We start from the raw sequence: 17,097 nt of genomic DNA on the forward strand, positions 1-17,097 counted from the left end.
TAAGCTACTGTGTAATACTGTAGATATCCACGTTTATTACTATATTCTTATATTTGTATACTTTATTATATTGTCTACTAACTAACTTCAACTTTATTTCTATTCCGTTTATGCCTTGCGAGTATCTGCAACAAACAAGTCACCCTCGTAGATCAATACAGTATTCCGACTCTGAAAATGGATAGAGTAGTGGTTAAGACACATACCTTTAATGTGAGGGACGTGAGTTCGATTCCCACTGTGTAATACATGTGTCCCTGAGTAAGACATTTAACCTCTAGTTGCTCCAAAAGTGCGCCCTCTGACACAGCAATTATGATTTGCTTTTGAGAAAAGCGTCAGCTAAATGAGTGATTACTTATTAAACAACACACAGATGTGTTTTATTAAACAGATTTTATTGCAATCCCCATCTGCTGTCTCTGACAATCTGAAAGCATTTGTTTGTTTGTTGCATGGTGATTTCTCCGAAATCGTGTTGGTTATGTATTGATAAGACGTTTAGAATCGTAAACGCTGGTCAGTCAAAACCCCTACCAAGATGTGTCGATATCAAAAGTGACCAGTAGATGTCAAGTTATGGCAAGGCATATTATCATAGTTAAAAGTTAACATCTGAAAACATAATCTTACTCATAAATTTGCTGTACTACACAACCAATTTCTTGAATATATGCATCAAACAGAAGGAATATAAAAACCTTCGGCAGGCCAGTCGGCACACAAATGCAACGCATGAACAACTCCCATTGCTTCAGTCACCAAGGGGAAAATGCTACCTGTACCACATGTGAGGTTTAATAAAGCCCTTCATGCTGGTGACACAGCTGTTGCTGATCAGCTCTAATTTGCTTTCACCTTAAAGGAGTTAGTAGGCCCATAACCATTAAATAAGAATAGGCCTTTCTTATGCTGCGATCCAGACTGCTCGAAACTGAGAAATTTCTAAGTTGAAATATACTACTTCTTACCTCAATGTGTACCAAGTGCATGGTGCAACGAAAAACATGGCTGACCTTGACAAACTCAAAAACAATTCACCAATTCACCAATTCACAAACCTTGGCTTGAACTTTTTTTTTTTAATACAATTTACATGGGTGTTTTTTTTGTTTTTGTTTTTTTGCATCATCCCGCCTACAATGCTCAGTGGTGCGGCCCCGCTGGATTGGATGTGGATTGGCGGTGAATTATGGGAACACCAAATTTGACATAGCACCTCCCATCGTTATACCCATGAACTGATTGTGACTGATGCGTACTCGTGAAGGGCTTCCTATTTGGGGTGAAACAACCAACAGGTCAATTGTTTTATGAAGTCTATGGACTCGACCCCAACACGTGAACTGTAGATTCGTTAACGTTATCTGTGTAGAGAACAGTAACGTTAATTTGAAAATAACCTCATCTACCACATGTATCTTTAATTATGTTTTCAATTAGCTTTAACGTTACTTCGATCTAACTGTATGTTACACGCCGCCTTTTGCGCTAAAACGTTAACGTTCGCTGAGGTAACTCTTTAGCAAACATTAACTTTGAATATGTAAAATAGCTTTTTTTTCTAGCTAACATTATTACCTTACTGTAAGCCAAGCTAACTAGCTTCAGGTTAACTTTTTTTTAATGTTAAAAAATGTAATGTTAACGTTAGTCATCTGCAGACATTCTCATTAGTTAGTGTGTTCGCCAGCAGAATAAATATTTAATGAATTGTTCTGTATTTTTTAGTGTGGGTAACGTTAGCTAGCTAATATCAGCTAAAGTTACCATTCTGCAGACATGCTGACTGCTGTGCGGTGTGTACTGTCTAAGCTGGTTTCTCCATTGTGGAGGACAGTAGTGGCGGATGTAGAAGACGTTTTCGCAGGTACAACAGGTAACGTTAACATTAAATGCAACATTTCCACAACGTATAGCTAAATAAAGTTCACTTGGTTAGCATAATCGTTCTGTAACGCACCAGCAGGTGTGATGTCATGTTGTATTTAGTCCACATTTCTTTTTATGGTTAGGCATGGAGGACATTCGCCACCTGCGGGGCAGTGTGGTAAGCCAGCTGTGCCTTGACTATGGCATGATTGACGATGCGATCTACTTCACAAGTGCAGAGGTGTTGGGGGGGGTGCCACTGAAAGAAGGGGACCTGGTGAATTGCATAGCAGTACGAGATAGTGCCCAAGGGGGATGGAAAGCTGTGAGGGTGAGAATCCTGTGCTGTGCTCCTACATACTTTTTCAAATAACATATTGTACCATATCGCATTTTTTTTAGGTTTGGTGAAATAGGACATAATATTTCATACATGTGCTTTTTATCAAATGTCAGAATCCAATCAACCTCAATAAGAGCTAGTGTAGATTGAGAGGTGACTGAAGCCTATATGTGAATTTAACCTATACACGTTTTTTGTTCTTTCTAGTTACAGAGTTTAAGTCAGGAAACTATGAGAATCGTCAGAAATGCAACATTTAATCCTGTCATTTAGGTGGAGAAAAGTGCAGATGCTTGGGAGGATGGAGGAAGAACCTCCCTAGAAGCTGACAGTGTGCAGCTGCGGCCTCTCATTGGCACAGTCACATCACTTAATGGAGATGGCGGCTACATAAACCAGACCACATACTTCCCACGCTGCAGTCTTTGGGAAGGTACTGATACTCACTGTACTTTACACACTAAAAGGGTGAGCCTCTTGAACCCATGATGCTTTGCATATACTTACTCTATTGTCTACACCCACACTGGTATTTCAGTTCCAGGGGCTGTCCAGCATTTTGGACTGATTTAACAGCTACATATGTTTTTACAGTTGATGTTAGCCCTCAAATTGTGAGTAGATTAGAAAAACTCACAGCCACACCAACATTTACTAGCATTTGGCTGAAGACTGATGTGAACTTTCCTGACGTCGATACACTTTGTGTATTTTCGCTCCTTTTTGTTAGGTTATGAGCCAATGAAAGGAGACTGGGTCCAAGCAAAATATTATATCAATTCTACCCAGTGGACCACCCAGGCTCAGTCTGTGGCCCCTTTACGCTATTGCCGCCTAGACCAGGTAATTGCATCATTGAAAGTTTTTGGCTATGCATACTATTACAATTGAGTCCTTTTTAAAGTGTGTTCAGTTGCATTTATAATAGGCATCACACTTAATTCTGATAAAGTGGTAATGCTTAAAAGCTCATTTATGTCTGTCTAATCCAATAGAGTAATATTAACCTTTTGGTTACAAATCTAACGACTACTTTTATTTCCCTCCCCTCCTCTGAATGGTCTGCTATCTCCAGGTGCGGGTGACCAGCATGTATGGTAACAATGGAGTGGTGGAGGACAGTGTGTTCTTCAGTCTAGACTCCCTGCTGCTGCCTTCCCACTACCAGCCTCTGCCAGGGGACATGGTCAACCTGGTAATGGTGGAGAGCAGTCAGTCCCTCTACTGTTGGAGGGCCCTGTGCATGGCACCCTGCCTTCAGAGGTATTAGATGTGTTTAAGTTTACATCTATAGGGCTAGGGGTTATTTCCATTATTGATTAATCTGTTAATTTAGTAGTATTTAATTTTTTTACTCCGACCTATTATTTTAGCTCTATATCTTTATCATCAGAAGCAGGACTGGAAAATTAAAAATGGCCCTGGACTGTTTGACTATGACCCACCAAACCCCCCACCCAAGCCACACTTAATGAACAGTATTTATAACAGTAACGTTTGTAATATTATTTGCGCATTGGGGTCACTTTCAGGCCGTGGCCTCTTCACACTGGAGTCTAATATGGGCCACATCTAAAAATAAATGAACAGTCAATCAGAAAGATCTGGGCAGCAAATCAGCATTGAGCAGTAAGGGCTACAATGTGAACGTAGCCTAATTTGTAAATACTAAGTACTGACTATTTTTTTAATCTCCCAGCCCATCTAGGCTGTGGTTTGGTTCACAAAAGGGACATTGACAAGCACATTTGATTTATGAAAAGTTGAATATGGTTCAAGAAAAGGCAACCGATGTAGCTAAATAGTAGGGCTGGACATGAATATTCGACCGTTGGGTACACATTTGATTTTCAATTTTGAGATTCAATTATTGTGGGTTTTTTCCCGTGCGCCTGACCTGCCGCTGACAGCAGTGAACATAACGCTCCAGTTCACATCAAAGGGAAAACAAAATGAAGTCCTCAGCTGTGTGGGAGCACTTTAAACTGAGTCATGACAGCAGTAGTGTGGCAGTTATGCCGTTTATTAATTTTACAATTGCTTAATTTTATTACAGATCAAATTTTCTACATTTTAAAATTGACCAGTAGATAAACTGTAGGCTGGAAACAAACAACAACATAATGAACACATCTAAATAATTATATGAGGCCAATTGTAGAAGAAGAGCATTTAGTCGCTATAATCAAAGTGATATTTGCATAATAACGTGTCAGATTTAGTTCCACTACCGGAAATACCACTCATCCCGTCTGCCCCACCCCCCGGCTAAACTATTCTCGGATTCTGCTCTGGACCTGCTCAGATCAGACTCTCACTCTGGACTCTCAGCTACAGTTCCCCCTGCTCTGTACAGCAGCCACCAACCTGGTTCGGCACTCATCTGTTTTCACTCTTGCTCTTCACCTGCTAAATATTCGATCTTTTTACCCTGCAATAAATATTCCTGTTTTATCTAAGTCCTCCCTTTCTTGTCCTGCACTTTGGTCTGCTAGCCTTGCCATAAAAAAGCTAAAAACAAAGATTTGGTAATAATCACTTAGTTAGCCTTGCTATGAGAATAAATAAACGGAGCGCTCACTCTCTTTTTCTCTCTCTCTCTCTGTCTCACACGCACAGACAGATTCACCCATGTCCGCCGTTATCTCTCCCCCATCCGATCCTCCCTCACTTAGCAGAACTTCTTGGGCATTTATCCTTCTTCTGCTGTTCTGTTCTATCTATGAAATACATAGCTGTAGCTCTTGAAATGACAGCCTGCTTATCAACACACGTTTAAACAATCACCATAACGGGTGGGGGGGCGAAGCTTCGATTATTCGCTCTTAATTACAATCAAAGCGTCGAAGCTCAAAAAATGACATTCGGGCCAGCCTTACTAAATAGCAGGCTAGCCAAACTCAAACCTTGCATATCTTATCCATATTGTCTTCCGCTTCAGCTGCAATATTGTGATCACGAGTTGATCTGGTATCGCTGGGATCACTGTTACTGCTCTGTCTCTGCTCTCTCTCCTCTCTGATACCAGCGCTTTTGGGCTCACTGGGATACAAATTTTCACATTTGGCAGCATCTGCATGAGGTGGGGCTTACAGATGTGATTTGGTGCAGTCCACTGTCAATTAAAAAAAAAACAAACTATGGGCTGGTCGGACAAAAAACAAAACACTGTTGTGTCAGCCCAAAAGGCATGCCAGCCCACCAGGAAAGCGCTTGGTCTGCCAGATGGCCAGTCCAGCCATGATCAGAAGTGCAGTATTTTCCATATTTGTTTGAATTTTGATGTAGATGATACAGATCACTAATTGAAAGGCTTTTTTGTTCTTGTTGCAGTATGAATCTTTCTGCCACAGCTCTCCCAGAAGCCAAACTCCAGAACATTTTGGAAAACAAAGGGGGCCTGGATATAACAGACTACGGCCAGTTTGGAGATCTGATGATAGGGGAGAAACGAGAGCTGGTGATCTGGATTCAGTGAGTGACCAGTGAAGAAAGAAAATATTTACATTACGAGTATACAAATAAATTAAAGCACTAGTCACAAAATGATTTTTTATTATGATTAGCATTGGTCATTGTCTAGGATCAGTTTTTTCATCTTCTGAACCTTTATTAAAACTCTTGGCACCATATGTCTTGGTATAAATCTCTCAGATATGAGAGAAAATTTGAGGACTATGGAATGCCTGTTAAAAGGGGAATTACTATTTCCATGAGTAGCATACTAAATTGTACTGTTTTCTTCTTTCTCTTAAAACAGAAACAAAAGTTCTGAGACCCACAGGCTGACGTGCTGTGACTTTTCTGGCTGGGACTCCAAAGAACAATTCACCCTGGTATCTGTCAAAGGATCTACATCACTAAGACAGAAACGACAGTCTTTGCAAGAAAACTGCTCAGAGTCTGAAAACGGCTCAGAGTCTTCAGAAAAACAAGTCAGTGATGTGAAAGAGGTGGACAAAGAAAATGGTGAGGTGCTTAATGAAACTGTTCATTTCCCTGGTGTAAGGAGAGAGGAAAGAGAGGTGGATATTCCACCAGGAGAGAGGCTGTCTGTTGCAGTAGCCTGTCAAGCAAAGTAAGTTATTATTTATTTTTTTTTTTTTTAAGTCTTGTATTGGCACTAGTATAAATAACAAGCTGCTGGAGGAGTAATGGATCAAAATGGGGAGTTTTGGCCTTCACCTTTGTCAGGGCTTGCTCTATAAAATAAGCTCTATTTATTGAAGTGTCAGGTGCCTCTGTGTATCTGTTGTTAGTATGTACAACTAAATTCCATGTGGGAATTTGCTCAGGAGCCTTGGAAGCTGTGCTGAGCTGCTGTTGCTGCACTTCTCCTCTTTTACCATTGGGCGGCGCCTGGAGGTCACAGTTGGCAGTGAAGAGGAGAACTTGCTGCAGCCGTCTGGGCCCTATAGTCCCAGTGATGCACGCCTGGTTTCAACAATGCCTGCTCATGTGATCACTGTCTCTGCTCCAAAAGACGCACCAAGGTATCAAAACAACGTATTCCATTATTGCCTGAGGGAGAGCATCAAGCTTGAAATTAAATGGCGACCTATCTTACAGCTACTTTGATACTTGGCGGTTACTCTGTGTGATTAGTTTTGCCAATTTAAAGAATATATTTTAATATAGAATCTTAATAATCGATAGTACTAATATTTTTACTTTTTTGAATGGAACATCATATTGCAGTATCCCCAAAAATGAAATAGTTATGTAATAATTCACATTTGTTTTACATGTTCTAGATGTAACCAATGTAACTACTATTCTTTGTTGCTGATATAATATCATAGGCATTTTTTAATGACATAGTTTCGTTGACTTTTGTGTTTGCTGTAAAACCAAGACCGATGTTTGTTTAGTTTTTTTTTTACAAAATGAATTATTTGTATTGCCTCTTAATTGAGATACATTTTCCCATCTGTAGACTTATTAAGCGGCGGCTGCCATGCTTCCTACCTAACTACCCTGTGCCCCAGGCTCTTAGAGACTGTGTGGAGGCACAGAGCGATGTGCTGGTAGTTCAGCCCTGCCTAGGAGAGGTGAGCATGCCCACGATGAAGCTTAGCTTGTCATGTAGAAATAAAAGTTGTGGTTAAGATTTTAGATTAGGGGAATCTGCAAAATAAATGTGTTGATTAATGGTGCAGTATGGAATATGCTAGGGATGTCACAACACGGGAAATTTACAGGAATGCAAACTTCTTTTCTGCAAAATTTGCCATTTTGAATCCAAAATGGGCCATTTATCTGTTAAAAAGTTATTGAAGATTGAAATAGCTCCTATTGCACTTTTAAGACGGTCCCTAACTCTGTCTAAAGCAACATTTTGAGATGATCAGAACTGTGAAACATCTGCCTACATAAGCTCTTCAACATATCCCAAAACTGGGAGAGATTGAGGCTTTGACACGGAGTTATTGAAGGTAACAGCCGTGAAAACAGACAAATGTTACATATTAAACTTTACCCTGGTTTCCATACACGACGGCGGAGCTGTCTCTGCAGCGTCACTATTCTCCATCATTCACGTGTTGGATCTCTAGTACCAACGGTACCTAGAAAAACAAGCACTTTCATGTTATCGACTTAGTACCGAAGTATCTGTGTTCGTGACATTCTTAGTCTACCGATAGATATTCACTTTATGAATATATTTTTCCGAATCAGCATCCTAACAAAAGGGTGAACCTCTGGGCCTCTAAATTTTCCAAGCAAGGTGATGTATGATATTAAAGGACAATCCTATATTGAGAGAGCACAGGTTTCCACGAAACTGGCTCCAGAGGCTGCTGTTCTGTGTCTTGGGGTGCTTTCACACCTGTAGTTCGGTTCATTTGGTCTGGACCAAGTGGGAAAAAAATGATACACTGTTGCATTTTAGTTCTGGTCCGGTTCATGTTCACACTGCAGTTTTACAAACAAACCAGAGAAGTAACCATGACATTACACAGCTTTGGCGATTGTCATCCTGCATCATGAGATAACCCTATATACGCCGGCTGTGTTCCCTATGATGAGGAAAAGGAGATTCAGGGACAAACTGAAATATCATATTTCCCTTCTGCTGTATCTGTTTGCTCAGTTGCTGTCACCATCCAACATTCATGCACGTTTCTCAACCCTTATCTGGCTGGAAGAGCTGCATGCAGAAAAGGAACTGAGAGAATTCACAATCTATGGGGCCCTTCTCCGGAAAGGAGCGGCCTATCTGCACCTAGAGGTTCTTGGGTTGGCCGAAGGCAGACCCAGTCTCAATATAGGTGAGGAGGCCTTAAGTGTTGTCTTATCATTGTTGAGTTATTGCAAAGGTTCATGTGAGTTTTTTGCTCAACACAAGAAGATGTTTGACAAGTTTGCTTTGCAGGTGACAGAATACTATTGAAGAAACCACAAAGTAACGAGGTGGTAATGGAGTACGTTGGTTATGTCGCAGAGGTACCAAGATATTTCATAGTGTGAAGCATCTTTTATGTTCTGCATAATCAAACATAGATGGTCTTTAAATTCAGATTTAATCTAATGCTCAGTTTTGACTCACAGATCAATGATGAGGATGTGAGTTTGAGAGTAAACTCAGACTTTCAGCGCAGCTACCTTGGCGAGCCACTTGATGTTGAGTTCTCTTACAACAGGTTAGAAAAGTGTTTTTTTCATTTCATCAACGCAATGCATTTATATTTCACCTTGAAATAATGCGTCATAGTTGTAATACAAGCATTTTGACTACTTTCATTATCAGATTGACCATGAGGCGATGTCACAACGCACTTGAACAGACAAAACAGTTTGGAGAGAGTAAGTTGAGATTTTATTGGAATTGCCTTTACAGTGTGTGCTTCCTGGTATTTTGAAGAATACCCACAGCCACATACAATACGTAAAGTTTTTGAGGAAGAAAAATGTTCCACTGCAACTCCCAAGCCATTGTCTCATCAAAGCCGTTCTCACATAGTTTGTTTTACTACAAAAGGATTAGGGCTGTCCCCGACTAAGGATTTACATAGTCTAATCAGAATCGTCAAGTCTTGTTGATAGTCTAATCATGTGTGTCTTTGTACACAGCGATTGCCGGGGGGGGGGTTAACGCATAGTGGCTCCGCTTTGATCATGCTTGATGTCTGTCTGTCTGTGTCTGTCTCTCTTTCTGTCTCGCTCAATCTCTGGCACCTGTCATTCAACGGTCTTGTGCACATTACGGTTCCTCGCGGGTCTATTTCAAGTAGCAGCTGTTTAAAAACAATATAATTTTTGTGTGGTTCAACAACGGTGATAAATTATCTGAAAGTCTCGCAAGGTGCGGACAACTCGGCACAACACCGGTGAAGCTGAGTCTCCGTCTCTTCAGAAAGTGTTTTTTATCTATTCACAGCATTAAACATGGAAATGTGTATTGTAATAGCCTGTATATTAAATTATTGGGAGAAAACTGGTAGTTCTTTGTAAAATGAGATGTTGAGCACCCCCATATCGCCAAAATGGCGTGATAATTGTTCCGCTGCGAAGCTTCGACTGTGAAATTGACAGTCGAGTTAGGCTCCGCCCGTTGAAGCATTGAATCTTCGACTATTCGGGGTCAGCCCTAAAAAGGATGTTAAATAATTAGAATTTTCTGACACATGTCGTTTACCTCTTCGCTAGACAAATTCATAAATTTTATCGTATTTGGAAACTTTATAAAATCAATGCATAACGAGGTGTTTTAAAAGAAAGCCCATTCCTTATTCCACAGGGGTTTAATAAACAAAGTAAAAGTAATAAACAAATATTTCAAATACTTCCAAGTTTAATGTGTCTTGGGTTACTTAATTGTCATAAGACAATTACACTCCTGGTTTTAGTTTGTACTGAAAAGCTTTACACAAGATTTCATGATGTTAATTGTGAAAGTAGCCTAGTAATAAGATTTAAATTGCTGTCATGCAGCATTTTTACATTGTTGTGCAGTTCTCTTCCCCTCTAGAGTGACTGTTCAGACCCCTCAGTGGACCGGAAAATGGATTGACGATCCAGGCCAAAACAAAACAATGGAGGTCAATGAGGTGAAAGAATTGGCGGGGGGGGACATATTAATGTCATTAAGTCTAGTTTTGATTAACTAAAATTGTATTTAAACACCAGGCTCAAGCCATGGGAAATGGACAGTTGTCTAGCATTTCCATCAACATGAAGTCAAAGGCCACACAGACTAAAGGTACAGGTGCTGGATTTTTGATACAAAGTACAAGGTTTTCATATATACATATCAGATAATGTTGAGAACATCAGTGACAAATGTGTAATCGCTTGTAGATGGTACACTGCCATCCAAACCCATCCCCAGCAAAGGGCACTTCTTTAACCCGGTACTGAACCCCCCTCAGAGAGAGGCAGTGAAGAGGATCCTGTCAGGAGAGTGTCGGCCCATTCCTTATGTGCTATTTGGACCTCCAGGCACTGGAAAGACCATCACCCTCATAGAAGCCATACTACAGGTACAAACCCATAAACAAAGCAGTTTATACTTCCTAAGGCTAAGAGTAGCCCCTAATGTGCTGATTTTGAAGAAACCTTTTAAATTAATGGAAATGTGTAGTGATGTATCAGTCCCTAACTTTAAGAGTGTTTTTGGCCACAGTAATTATATCAATAACAAAATGCATTCTTAAATGCATCCAACTGAATAGAATCAGAAAATGCTGGTATTGATTTAAAAACCTCTCCATAACTTACACAATAGAGTGAATTTTTCAGCATTAGCTCTTATGCATGTCAAGCTTACTCCCATTCTTGTCCCCTGCCTGTGTGACTTCATAAAGTCTTTCCATCTCCAGGTATACCACTTTTTGCCCAGTAGCCGGGTACTCGTATGCACTCCTTCAAACAGTGCTGCTGACCTCATCTGCATCCGCCTACATGACAGTGGCTTCCTGCATGCTGCAAGTTTGGCCCGTGTCAATGCATCCTGTAGGCAGGATGAGGTACTGTTTGCAACAGACACCTAATTTACAGTGTGAATGATCAAAGGGGAAATATGCATGCTCCTGTGTGCAGTAAGGTCTGTACAGATGCCATCGACATTCGCCACCAGGTTGGGGGCGGTACAGTTGTCAGTAATCCTTTTTAAATAATAAATGAGGATGCGATAACATGCTCTTTCTGTATCTACCTTCAGTACATTGCTTTATCATGGCATCTTGATGTGCCTGTTTTTTTTTGTTTTTTTTTTTTTCTTAGTCCATCCCAGAGGTGCTGAGGCTGTACTCAAAGGCAGGGGAGGACATCCGTCATGCCTCTTTTCACAGGATTGTGGTCAGCACCTGCTCCAGCGCTGGCCTCTTCTATAATACGGGACTACAGTAAGGCCTGGATTGTAGTAGGGATAGTTGTCAGCAGTTTAAATAAGCAGCTTTTGCCCTTACTTAAAGTCCAATAACTATGGATTTGTTGTTTTTCAGAGTGGGACATTTTACCCACCTGTTTCTGGATGAAGCCGGCCAGGCTACAGAACCAGAGTCCCTGATCCCCATGAGTCTTGTATCAGAGAGAGATGGACAGGTCAGCACAAACACATGCTGCATTCAGATTTTAAAGGCTCTGTCCAGTGCCTCTGTCCTGTGTGCAGGCTTGTAATAGTTGGGTAGCACAGTAGGGATTTCTGGCACAACTTCACAAATGGGTATCAGATGAGTATGGATCAGTATTTACACCAGCTGTGTTTTTAGTGTGGATGTAAAAGAACAACAGTTGGTCTTGGTTTTTTATTTAAATAATTATTTTAGGGCTGCAGCTAATTTCATTCAGATTATTTCATTGATGCATTGTTTAAGAAGTACTTTTGCTTGTTTTCTTGGTTAATCAGTATTTGATTAATTTGATTCAGTTTTAAACAATTCTTCCTGAAAAGGATATGTGTTTTTCTTGTATTGTGTATTGTTCTTGTACAAAGCTGACTTAAGCAGAAAACAATGATCCTGATTAATTATTCATAACTTGCCTGAGCTTTATTGACTAATAACTTTTTTCCTCACCTGCTTAGATAGTGTTGGCTGGAGACCCCTGTCAGTTGGGTCCAGTAGTGAAGTCCAAGCTGGCTGCTGCCTTTGGCCTGGGGGTGTCTTTGTTGGAGAGGCTGATGGCCAATCCGCTATACTCCAGACAGGACTGGGGATACAACCCAAAGCTGGTTGGTGCACTGCATACAAAATCTATTGTGTACCACATTATCATTTTTCTTTATCAAATCATTATTCTTCGCCATCATTTTATTTTACTTCTGTTGTTTAGACTAGTTGTTAGTATATCAATGTTAATGAAAAAATAAATACAATTTTCATTTTCTTATTAATTTTGTAATAAACTTGAACAAATGACACATCTTGAGCTGAGGTACATCATCTATGACTACTGAATGTAATGGAGAACAGTTGCATGTAGTGTATGCATAATGATGATAAAGCTGGTCTTATACTACTACAGGTGACCAAGCTGATCTACAACTACCGTTCTCATGAGGCCTTGCTCACGCTTCCCTCCAAGCTCTTCTACCAGGGCGAATTGTATTTTAAAGCCCCCAGGGCCATAGTAGACTCTCTCTGCCAGTGGAAAACCCTTCCCAAAAAAGGCTTCCCACTCCTTCTCCACGGAGTTAGGGTGAGTGGTCTTTAGAAATAAATTAAATAAATAAAAATAGCTGCACTATTGCATGTCTAATCTACTGTGGAATAAGCCCTATTCTGTTTTTCAAATTGATCATGCACCTACAATAAGTTTCCAGTTTATTAGGTATTTCGGGAAAAATCTCTAATCCTTGTTTTTTTTTTTTTTGTTACTTCAAGTTACTGGGATGTTCAGCTCCCACATTTAATCCAGGGGTTTTGCTCTGCTCTAGGGCACAGAAATGAGGGAAGGAAACAACCCATCATGGTTCAACCCAGTGGAGGCTGTACAGGTCATGCTCTACTGCTGCCAGCTGGCCAAGAAGCTCTACAACCCTGTGAATGCATCTGACATTGGCATCATTGCCCCCTACAAGAAACAAGTAAGGCTGCACATTTTATCAGTGAAATATGCATTGTATTGTGTATATTTTGAAGTCAAGTCGGGGGTGTGGGGCGGTAAATTCAGTGTCATTTCACATTCAACTCCAAGGTATCTTAAATAGCTTGTAAAGGTTTGAATGGCTTTGCATATTGTAAACCATTAGTGTCCTTGTTTTATTAAGTGTGAGAAGATTCGAGTGCTGCTGGGTAAGGTAGGCCTGTCTGACGTCAAAGTGGGCTCTGTGGAGGAGTTCCAAGGTCAAGAGTTCTTGGTCATCATCATGTCTACGGTAGGCAAAAAAAGATTAAGATCTCTTTGTGTCACACACACATATGCAGTTATTATGCGACACAATATCACGGATAAAATCCAGTTCAAATTCATAAACTGGTCTAATTTATGATGAGAGGTAAAATGACTTCAGAGCTGGCTAAAAACCTTCAAGTCAGCCTGGGATTTGGATTTTCTAGACTTAGTTCAGGCAACATTTCTTTCTTTTAGTAGACTGGACAGCTGAGGGGAAACCACGGGTTGTTTCGACCTTTCGCTCTAAATTTGCTTAGTCCTCTAAGTTCCACAAATCATGATAAAAAGCTTGCTCACAGCAATGCTTAACATCTAAATGAGGTCTACTTTAAAGTGGTTGTATTATGCTTTTTGGCTTTTCCCCTCTCCTTTATCTTTCGTGCATGTAATAGGTTTGCAAAGTGAAAAAGTCCAAAGTCCAGCCCAAAGGGAGTTCCCATCTCCCACAGAAAACTCTGCTCTGACCTGCTTGAAAACAGCTTGTTTGTAGTCCAGCTACTTCCCTTTCATCTCTGTGCCTCATATAACACTCGCCAAGCGGCTAGTCCGACACGCCCTCAAAAACACCGGTGGAAAAACACTGAGCTGCAAGCACACACCTCCTATCCCTTCCAAACACTAGCTAACCTCCAGTCAGTCAATGGACAAAGTTGTTACTGCGATGTAGAGACAGAGCTCAGATACACAGATTAATAACTCACCACTCTGAAACTCTTTCTCCGTCTATGTTGCCAAGCTGGTCGGCAACATGTACAGCTGAAACGAAGCCGTGTTTCAGCTGTAAATGTTGCCGACCTTCTCTACTTCTGATTGGCTAGTAGTAATGTATCACTCCATAGCTGAAACGAAGCCTTCACACACAGAGTGAAAAGAGAAGCTGCAGCAATGTGCAGTATGACAAAAAATATGGTGTGTTTTGAAAATTAAACCATGTAAACCTGTTCTGGTACAACCCCTAAATAGGATTTTGAACCTGAAAATGAGCATAATACCACCTCTTTAATCAACAGCATAACAGCACATTTTTTCTGATGATGTGTATCAAACTTTCATCTTTCTAGCTCAGTCCAGACATGTATCAAATGTGTGGAAGATCATTATTATTATTATTATTAGACTATTTTTGTTTTGAACAGAAATGGGAGTGGTGGGACATCCAGCTTTGGCCTACACAGAAAGAAGTGTAGTGATCTAGAGAAATTCTTTTGTAGAACAGTTGAGCAGTTTATGACAGAAATTAGTTTTTTAGCACCACCATGTGGTCAGTTTGGTTGATATAGGTATTGGAGTTTCTGAGTTACTGATAAATTTATGGCAGCAATTGTTGCTGTTCTTTAATCTTGCACAGCCAAATAGTGCATGAGCAAGATGTTTGCATATATTAAAATTTCATCCAATGTATTAAAATAGATTTGGACTAGTTCCAAATAATATACCCATATCTTTGATGTGGTTGGTAGTGATTAGGATTCTCAGCTTGTGCTACTTGTGCAATTTGTCATTCAGTAAGACAGTGCACTATCGTGAGGTATACTGCATTTTAATATAATTTCTTCAATCATATAGATATTTTTCAATAATCACAAAATTAAACCTTGAGGTTGTAAGAAAGAAATAAAAGCCACAACATAACACAAGAGTCTGTTGAGCACAAACATTGGACATAAACTTCCCATAGTTTCCTTATTTTGGCAATTACTCAGTTAATCTCATTCTCTTATGATATAGGTACGCTCTAATGAATCAGTAGAGAGTGATGATTTGCAGAGTGCACTCGGCTTTCTGGCCAACCCCAAGCGCTTCAACGTCGCTGTCACTCGTCCCAAAGCCCTGCTCTTAATTGTTGGAAACCCTCACATTCTCGTTAGGGTGAGTGACAAAACACTTACTTTGTATATTTTTTAAAAATAAAAATGTTTTGTTAATATTACTACATACAATAGTACATCCAGCCTATTTATATATTTAATATTAATATTATACTTAATATTATATTATACTTATACTGTCTTAATTTCTTTCCAGGATCCATGTTTCAGGGCTCTACTGCAGTACTGTTTCATCAATGGGGCATATGTGGGCTGCGACCCTCCTCCTTGCCTAAGAGACATAGAGATGTATGTCAACTGTCATGACATATGAGCTATATGGTCTTAATTCATAGTGGATACTTAAACTCAGTGGCCACTTTAATAGGTACACCTGTACAATCTAATGCAATTCAATTTGTATATTAATCAATAAATTAGACAGATTACTACAGATACCAGCTGTAAATATATTTTTGTTACTGTAAAATCTGCTTGTTTTTAGGTTGGTATGATTTAAAAAAATAAAATAAAATTCTGGACCAGACAAGTATTTATTTAGCATACTTTTTTATGAGTGTACACTCAAAGAGCAAAAAATGGCACATTAACACTCTTGTTTGTATCCGTTTTTGACCAATAATGATCTCACCTCTTTTTTTTTTTTTCTTTTTTTTTCTTTTCTCCCACAGAGTTGCAGAGGAGAAAGCATAAGACGACATCGTAGTCGTAGATGATGTAGCTCAGCTCCATCAGCCTGACTGTGTCTTACTGTATTCAAAGTTGTTTTTTTCTCTTCACATTTCCTTGGATTATCTATGTTTGAAAAGTGAATTGTGATCAGTGTTAACAGAAGTGGTTTGAAAAGTAGTTTGATTCTGTGAAAGCCAAATGCAGGTCCACTCTAGGATAGAAATAATGATCAAGCTCATGTAACTGCACAATTATTTCTGTGTTTTGTGATTATTAAGCCGATGTGCTTGACTGTGCATAAGATTTTTCAATTAAACTGTCACAGATTATGGGCAAATTGTTGTGAATTGCATCATAGAAGCTCAGCTGTGTTCATCTGCCAAGGCTGCACAATAAAGTTACTAAAATTATTTGAATGGCATTGGCCTGATTTTAACAGCAGAATTTCCCAGTGCTTTAGTCTCAGCTCTTTTTTGAGGACATGAAATTAGACAAAAGACAACATTTTAACTTTTATTTTGTTGAGTACATTACCCTCATTTAGCATACGGAGTCGATCCACAAGTGTCTGTAGCTTTTGGGGTCAAGTTGTCTGCTCACCTCGGCATGGCAGCGTCTGCCCACAAGGCTCGGAGACTGGATGTGACAATTGAGTGCTACTGACGGTCTGCACAGGGACTGTCAGTCCTACTGGAGCCCAGCAGGATGGAGAGGGTGATAGGGGAAGAGAAAAGAGGCAAATGGGGGTTCAGTCTCTTACATTAACGAGTCTCTTGTGCGTAAGGAGGAGACCGCTTTTATCTGAGTTCTCTGTGTTGCAAGGAAGGCCAGCTCAGACACCCAGTCTCCCCTCCTTTTCTTCCCAAACACACCTCTGCCTTTGATGTATGTCTCAGGTGTTTGTTCTGCTTATGTATAGTATACTGTAGAGGGGAAAGATAGTACAAATTGGATAGAATTAAGCCACTCATAATTTTTTGACTATAACGTCAGAATCTGCAAATTCACATATTTCCTAGCTGAATTTTTGAGCAGGAAGACGTA

At 40.0% G+C, this 17,097-nt stretch overlaps 1 protein-coding gene across 4 annotated transcripts; it reads left to right on the forward strand.

Moving 5' to 3' along the window:
* Positions 1–1,245: 1,245 nt before the first annotated feature.
* On the forward strand, positions 1,246–16,463 carry mov10l1 (Mov10 like RISC complex RNA helicase 1). 4 transcript variants are annotated; one of them, XM_038706629.1, is made up of 27 exons: positions 1,246–1,301; positions 1,732–1,879; positions 2,016–2,203; positions 2,489–2,648; positions 2,946–3,058; positions 3,291–3,478; positions 5,549–5,689; positions 5,976–6,293; positions 6,511–6,708; positions 7,152–7,266; positions 8,310–8,487; positions 8,592–8,662; positions 8,768–8,859; positions 8,967–9,022; positions 10,172–10,266; positions 10,346–10,418; positions 10,517–10,698; positions 11,038–11,184; positions 11,441–11,562; positions 11,662–11,761; positions 12,243–12,389; positions 12,683–12,856; positions 13,095–13,244; positions 13,428–13,535; positions 15,281–15,421; positions 15,578–15,669; positions 16,053–16,463. In XM_038706629.1, the coding sequence occupies exons 2-27, from the start codon at positions 1,783–1,785 to the stop codon at positions 16,072–16,074; spliced, it is 3,468 nt and encodes a 1,155-aa protein (XP_038562557.1). In that variant the 5' UTR covers positions 1,246–1,301; positions 1,732–1,782; the 3' UTR covers positions 16,075–16,463. The 4 variants fall into 4 exon arrangements, with proteins under 4 accessions (XP_038562557.1, XP_038562556.1, XP_038562558.1 ...); XM_038706628.1 differs by lacking the exon at positions 1,246–1,301 and adding an exon at positions 1,319–1,514; XM_038706630.1 differs by lacking the exon at positions 1,246–1,301 and adding an exon at positions 1,319–1,514 and having other exon boundaries at positions 1,732–1,870.
* The last annotated feature ends 634 nt before the right edge of the window (positions 16,464–17,097 follow it).

The sequence above is a fragment of the Micropterus salmoides genome, unplaced genomic scaffold (assembly GCF_014851395.1).
Source record: "Micropterus salmoides isolate LMB-PRFRI ecotype aquatic unplaced genomic scaffold, ASM1485139v1 Ms_hic_scaffold_8, whole genome shotgun sequence".
Taxonomy (NCBI): domain Eukaryota; kingdom Metazoa; phylum Chordata; class Actinopteri; order Centrarchiformes; family Centrarchidae; genus Micropterus; species Micropterus salmoides.